Here is a 7500-nt window from a genome sequence, read left to right as displayed (position 1 = left end):
GAACCATCGGTATACCCACCTGTTGTAAAATTGGTTTTATATGTTGTTAAATGTACGTACAAAATGTGTTTAAATAAAGTTGTCCCGTCGTAGATCCTTGATATCGCACACTCTTCTGCAAATCACGGAACGGAACACTCGCATGCCAGGTGGCTGGTTTCAAAAACAAACCGGCTGTCAAATCGTTTGTTGTTTGTGCGAGAAACCCTTTTTGTTGCCTTTTTTTGTTAATCGTTGCAGCTGGAACGAACATCGGATCTGGCTAAATCTCTTCTAATATCCATTTTAACGTGAATTTTCTACTTTGTGAAGCAGAAAAACAGTGCGTTGATCTAAGCTCTTCCATTTGCGGCCTGGTTCGATTAAAAGGACACACATTCAGCCGGTTTCCTTCTGCGTGTTTTGTTGTTGTGGAGTAAAAGAAGAAGTATAAATCATTCCCCTACCGGCGCGATGTCCACCGAATGGGCCGTTGTTGGCAAACAGAAGAAATCCCGTGAGCAGAAGGGTGACAAAAAGTCTCAGAATGCATCGTCGGCAAAAGTGCCAAAAATAGAAGACAACGCGGGTAAGTTTGGAACGGCCCTCGTAGCGATGGAGATCGGGCAGGGAGATGCGTTGCGAGATGAAGAGTAGCCTATGGCAAACCCCGTTCCAAGTAACGTTCCTGATCGGTCTTCGAAGATGCTGGTCCCGCTTCGGTCGCCTCCGACGTAACTGATCAGTGCACAGTTTACCGGCGTTCACGTCGCACACGCGATCGCGATCGTTTTGCGTGGAAAGATTGGACAACTAATCGATATCGTGTTGCTCCGCATTGAGCGGTACCGCTAACCTTTATTTTTAGCTGAAATGGATGCATTTCGTCTGCTGTACGCCGATCTGAAGGAAGAGATGATAGCGAAACTAATTGCGCTCAAGGATAGCAACGGGAAGGCCGCTTTGAAGGCCGCGGTTGGCTCACTGGCGGCGAACAGCGATAAACGGGTGCCCACACCAACCGGTGGGCAAGCTGTGCAGCCGGCAGGACGGAATGGTAACAAAGCAAAGGAACCAGAGAAACCCAAACGCTCCGGCACTTCTGTGGCCGTACCTTTCAAGAATCTGGAAGCGGCGCTCGTTGACATCAACGCCAATGAACTTCGGTCACAGCTTGTGGCCGTGAATGTGCAATTCAAAGACAATCATCTCATGGTGCTGAAGGCGCTCACCGGCTCCCTGAACAGTAAGCTGCGCCTCAAAGACTGTGATCCGGTGTACGCTGGCCGATCGAACAGCTATCCGTACGATATCGTACCGAAAGATGTACGCCGTGTGATCGACGATTGTATCGACGAGGCTGGAGAAGAGAATGTGAAGTACTTTTACGATCTAACGCTCTCCAATCTGGTAAGCGATATGAATGCCAATTTGCCGTATCACGGTCACAAGCTGATGCTGCAAGCGATCGCAAACCACCATCCGTCCGCCTGCGTGAACAATCTGGCCCGTAATGCAATCTTGCGGAACTCGTATCAGAACCGAAGCCAGATTGGTCTCAGCTTACTGTGGGCCCTCGGCCAGGGCGGTTACAAGGATCTGAACGTGGGGCTCAAGGTGTGGCAAGACATAATGGTACCGGTGTTGGATCTGAAGAGCTACAGTGAATTCGTAAGCAGCTACGTAAACGCCATAGTGTCCGGGAACTCCCAGGAAAGGTAAGAGCCAAAGGTTCAGCAGCTGGTGGTCATTTGGTTTTGAAGGACATAAATTTGGTGTGGCCGCCATTAAACAGGGGTCTGCCCGATCATGTGAATATTATATGATGGGATTAAAGCCAAAAGATCACTTTTCGTGTCACCCCTGGTGAGCATTAATCCGTGCGTGCGGACATTGTGGCGCAAGAGTCACGGCGGCGTGGCGGCCGTTTGAACCGTGGCAACCTGTTACATGTTACGAAACGGATCCAATTTCAACGGGTCACATCACTTTGCCGCTTTTGGCATTTTTATTGAACGTCATTCCGGAACGCTGGTCCTCGGACTCGAAACCTATAAAATTCCACCAGAACGACCCCTTTGTATTTGAGCCTCCCCCTGCCCGGCAGCGCATATCATTAATCGTGCACCACCGCTTCGACGCCGTTGCCCTCGCGGTGGCGGCTGCATCGGTGGTTGTCTTGCGCTTATTTATAGACTCGACCTAGGAAGTAGTGAGTTCCTTACCATACTCAGCTCGTTGACGCAGCCGAAGAGGAATGATGATCTGGAAAGTGCGGCCCGCCAGTTGGTCGAACAGTACGTGCTCAGCTCACCGAAAGCGGCCGCCACGTTTACGGTGCTGTTCAACAATGTATCCTTCATCACGCGCCCTACCATGATCCACTACGGGCTAGCGCTCTGTCTGCTAGAGGACCCCGAGTGTACGAGCGTTTGGATGAAACTGTACCGCAACCACCTGCAGACGTCCCTGGGGATCTTCAACTTCTTAAGTAAGTGCTTACCGTTTCCTGTCGGTTCGAGTTGATATATTTAACTGTTTTCTCTTTACTAGTCGGATCAAGGCAGGATTATAGCAAAAAGGTAGAAGGGATCGACGGGAAAATGCAGCGCGCGATCTACACCAGCCGCCCGGACGTGTTCGACGAGCTGTTCAGTGAAGAGCACTTTCTGCAGTTTCTGGCCAAAGCGAACACGCTTAACCAGGAGCTAAATGTGGCGAAGAAGGAGGTCGAAGTCTTGAAGTCCATCACCGCAGTGGTCAAGGTAAGTCCAACCAGTTTCTGGGGCCTTTGGTTTGAATTTGAAATGTAAGCCGCCGCAACGCCTCGGCGGCCGCGCAACTTTGGACTCCTGGAACTCGCGTGGGTCTAAACTCGGCCCTTCGAGTGTGCTGCCAACTCGCAACCCGCCGCTGACAACACGACGAACTTTTCACGAAACGAGCGCGGCGCGGATTGGTCGTTAAGGTCGTTAAAGTTGATTTTGTGCATCTCGTGAAGCCACGCATTCGCGGTCTTGATTGTTGCGTCGTCTTCTCTTCCAACACCAGCCTTCCCCCCTCGGGTCACAGGAATCGGTTTCGCTTGTTTCGTGCTCCACGGTTGGTTTTTTTTTTATTCGCGAAGAAAACGGCGCGTGCCTTTTTCTTTTCTCTCTGCCTCCTTCTCCAGCGAGTCGGAGTGTTTCGTGAAAAGTGCCATTTCCAGACTTCGCGTTTTCCAGAGCTCCAGAGGGGTGAAACAATCGTTTCTCACACGCCACAGCATCAGAAAAGGGGTGGAACAGGAAGGGAACAGCGGGGTTTGCGGTACAGCGAACGGCACCGCGCCCCTATACCTCTCCAGGCAGTGGCTGTGTGCCGTGTGTGCGTGTACGTGCGTGCGTGCGTCGTGCCTGTGTAGCTTGTGGCGTTTTGGCCAGTTTTCCAGCAAATTTACATTATCTGCCGTTTAATTAAGTGTCGCCACGGGTTTGTTTTCGGGGATGAAACGTGTTTCACAAGTTGAGCAAAAGTATCAGACGTCGCACAAAAAGAAAGGAATGCCCTGGCTACGGCTTCGCGCTAGGCCCATTGCATGTGGCGCGATGAGAAAAATCGATAGCAATCCTGAAGCGCGTTCGTCCTGACGTTTCGCTCCATCGCTCCCTTCCCCCCCGTTGCTCTTCATTTCCACTTTCCTGGAGCGTTATTTCCAACATTTTGCGACTGTTTTTATAAGGCGGGAGCAATATCAGGAAACGTCGTCGGATTCGTTTGGAAACCTTTTTTTCGAATCAGGCGCCTACTATGCCACTCTGGTGTTCGTCGGTTTCAACAGTGATTCATGGCGACGGGAAAGCCGTAAACTTTCTACAAACACGTAGCTGCTCACCGCAACCGTAAACCACCGTCGCGGCCTGCTCCGGTGGCCGGTACACAGCGCGAGCATCCCATCGCCGCAAACCCTCTCTTTTGCTTCGTGAAGGGAGTGTGGTTGGAATTTGTGCTAACAACGTGACAACTAATCACCACCTCCACGAGAGTGCTAAAGACACGCTTCACCTGCTCCATACTTTCTTCTCGCACCGGGCACCGGAGTTTTGTAATCGGGGATCCGGTGCATACACGGCAGAAACGTTATCTCTGAGCTCTGGCCTATGCTGGTGCTCCGTTTATGCTCCTCCACGGCCCGTTATCACTTTCTCTATCGTGCGCATGGAATGGCGAACATGGGCCGCGTGGCGGTCGCCGCTCGGAAAGCAAGAAGGTTGCTGACCTGCCGTGCCGTGTCAGAGAATGTTCGATTCTCGATTTTACCGCCTCCTACGGATCGATAAATGAGGTGAACCGGTGAGACGACGACTAATGAACGCCGACTATGATGACGACTGGTGGATGCTGCTCGCGGCTCGCGGTCGTCTCTTGTGGCATTCTTCCGCCGCTGAATGGGTTGGAATCACGCACGCTTCGGGTGGCACCAACACACATGCAAGTGCCGTCGGAGGCCATAAACCGGCTAACGGGTGTCTAGTCCAACCGCGAGCGATCCGGATCTTTTCGTGTTTCTCCCAATTTCCTCCATTCTATGTAAGCCTTCACCGGCGTACCGGCACCCGCGACGGTTGCGACAGAATTCCGTGGCGTTCCGTGTGTCTGTGTGCTGGGACTTTACTTCCGATTCCGCGGCCTTTCACGAACGAACGGAAAAGCCTTTCCCCCTTATGCGCCGCATGACAAACGGTGGTTGCGTTGGCCCATTTAGTGGCTCCTCGGCTTTTCGGCCGGTTTGCAAAAATGAAGTGCAGGAAAGAGGAAGAAACCAGGACACCGTTAAGTAACCGTGCCGAGCACCGCGGCCGCACGCAGTCGTCGTCATGTTGTTACCAACTTTGGGCTGCTGCTGCTAACGTGGCTAATGCTACCTCCGGGTTGCTGGTTGTCGTTTGATGTTTCTCTTCCCTTTTTTTATCACGCTTCGTAGGCCCCCGGTCTTCGTAACGTCTGCTTTTGAGCGAGCGAGCGTGTGTCCATCCGATGCAACACATAACGACATGAGCCAGCACCACCACCGCCTGCTTGGTCGCCTTTTGGTGTAATTGTCGCGTCGCTACACTAACATGCCGGGGGTTCATTTCATCAAGGAACACACCGCCTACTAGACACCGGTCCGAGAGATAATGGATCGTGTCATTACGGCCGAAACGACGTAACGCAGACGTGTGCGGGTATCCGGGTATGGAGGGAAGAAGGTCCGTTGCAATGTGCCAAAAAAAGGCACGCAGGCAAAAGGATCCTCACAGACATAGACTACGTGTTGAGCTCATCATTTGGCGCGTCAGATATGTGACATCATGTACCCGATTTTAACGATCTTTGACGATCGTTTACCACCACAACTGGCCATCACACTACCATCGTGCGCACGCACTACAGCATGGTACATCATGGTCAATTGTTTACTTTCTGGTGGTAAATTATTTTAGAAATAATGGTAAACTAGCCTAGCGTCGAATAGATATTGTAAGGAACCACGTCATGAGGCGATTAACCTTTGATATCCAGCGCAGCGTTGATAAGGATTTTTTTGTGGGTGACGTAGCCCGGGGACAAGGTACTTCATGAAGTTTCGATGCGGCTCATAAATCCGCCGGGATTGGGTTTAATCTCCTCGCTCCTTGTTTCTCTGGCAACTCGATGTCGTTCGTTATCGGGAACAGCTGCGTTCGACGATCGATGCAATGTGGCACATTCTGACTGGTGGCCTTTGTGGTTTGCCAGGGGTGTTGCCATCGTTGTACGCTGGCCCCGGTGTACTTCGTTCGCGCAGATAAGGCAATCAGCAATCAGGCTGTGAAGCACCATTTCGGTGCAACCAGAGAGGAACATCAACGAACGAACGAACGAACGAATGAACGAATCATCATGGCATGCTGGCTGCATCAGAAGCCAAAAATGCCGCGTGGCGATCCGCGACGATGTGGACTCGATCTCGAGTTAAAAAATCGCACCGTCCTAGCAGCCGGTTACTACGATTGATTTTTCGTTTATTCGTACACTTCGTCAAAGTGCACGATCAGCAGCAACACCGCACCTGAGCTGCTGAGTATGATGTGGGTCGTGTAGCGATCGCACTGGAAAAGTCGTATCGGTTCTTGATTTCCTTCGGATTCAGCTTTTCCCATTCCGCCTCAGCTGGGGCAGTAAGTGGAGGGAGGGGAACATCAAATGTGGGCCACCCGAAATGGCCGATCGTCATCGTTAAAGCGAATCGTTTTTGTCGGCTGCCTTGTATGGGGTTACCATCGCAACGGCGAGCTCAGAGCAGCTACATCTCCTTTCTCTGCTGTAGAGCAAGGATAACGGGGAAGCGCCACTTTAGAAGGGAGAGGCAGACAGTGACCTTCATTTTCGTTGGAGACAAGTGCCTGACTCCTGGTGTTACCTACGATCGCTACGACGTAATATTATTCCAGACGTCCACCTGCGTGCGTATGTGTCTATTCGGCCAGTTCCACCGGTTTGAATTGTGTTACTCGAGAGGCGCCGTTACATGGATCGTTTGTAGCGTAATTTACGCCCTCCTAGCGTACTTACGTAATGCGCGCGTGTAATGTACGTGGTGCTGGGTATGTGGGAGACTCGGTTCCGAGAGAATCTTCCTCCCTACTATCCCCACCACGGTATGGTAATCGCTCGTTCGTTTCGTTCACGATCGAACGATCGATCGATCCGCGGTGATGCGTTACTGGTGCTGCTTTACTCCTTGGCATCGTCGTCGTGTTATAAATAACCGTTGCCACTATGATTGTAAGTCCTACGAACGGTCAAGGATGCACGGCGGGGTAGACGGTAGATAAGCGACCGTAAAATCGTGCATGTATCGTTCGTTCATTCAGTGGTTAGTCATGAGGTTGGAGGCACCCTTCCGGTGAAGCATGAAGACCACTTCTTCCGGTCTTTGCATTGATCCTCATTAGCCAGCGATCGAACTGCTCATCGAGTGGAACTGCTTCTTTTGATATGCCTGACGGTCATCCATTGATAATGGCGCCGCCACGCACATGCATCACAACAAGTGTGCGCGGCATTGGCAACGTTCCATTACAACGCTGCATATCTGTACCGATAGCGTTAGTTCGGAGCGAACCGCCGACGGCGTGGCTTGAAGTGAACATCTCATTTCACTTTCCTGTTACAGTAAAATTGAGAGTTATGCTTAGCACGTTGTGGTGTTCTGCTTCTAAGGTAGCTGTTCTTTAGCGGGCTCATCTAATTTCCGTTTTTCTCACAGTTCTTCGACACATTCCACCCAATAACTCGTGTCCGTCGTGTGTAGTGTAGAAAAGAAGGTGATTGTGTGTATTTCGACGGCATTTATAGTGAGCTGTTGGTTCGTCCGTTTCAAATCCAGATTCTCGCATTCCGGTGTTTGTGTTAAGTAAAAAGAAAAAGAACCGAAACGAATAAACCTTCGAACAAAATGGCAGCCAAGAGCACAGATAAGAAAAACCAGAAACCGAAGGCTCAGAACACTAACCA

At 51.1% G+C, this 7500-nt stretch overlaps 2 protein-coding genes across 2 annotated transcripts in view; both read left to right on the top strand.

The window, feature by feature from the left end:
• The window catches only part of LOC126581816 (DNA-binding protein RFXANK), a 978-nt gene extending 883 nt beyond the window's left edge, over window positions 1–95 (top strand). Inside the window, exon 3 of the mRNA XM_050245734.1 lies at window positions 1–95. This exon is cut by the window's left edge and continues 366 nt beyond it. The gene's annotated coding sequence lies outside the window, so the exon portion shown is untranslated.
• Window positions 96–246: 151 nt separating this feature from the next.
• The window catches only part of LOC126571069 (transmembrane protein 214), a 9598-nt gene continuing 2344 nt past the window's right edge, over window positions 247–7500 (top strand). Inside the window, exons 1-4 of the mRNA XM_050229306.1 lie at window positions 247–568; window positions 848–1697; window positions 2175–2470; window positions 2533–2744. Of these exons, the coding sequence (XP_050085263.1) occupies window positions 454–568; window positions 848–1697; window positions 2175–2470; window positions 2533–2744 (1473 nt within the window). The 5' untranslated portion in view covers window positions 247–453. The remainder of the gene's footprint in view (window positions 569–847; window positions 1698–2174; window positions 2471–2532; window positions 2745–7500) is intronic.

Source organism: Anopheles aquasalis, chromosome 2 (assembly GCF_943734665.1).
Source record: "Anopheles aquasalis chromosome 2, idAnoAquaMG_Q_19, whole genome shotgun sequence".
In the NCBI taxonomy this organism is placed as follows: domain Eukaryota; kingdom Metazoa; phylum Arthropoda; class Insecta; order Diptera; family Culicidae; genus Anopheles; species Anopheles aquasalis.
Note: the sequence above shows the minus strand (reverse complement) of the source record. Positions and strands in the feature narration are given on the sequence as shown.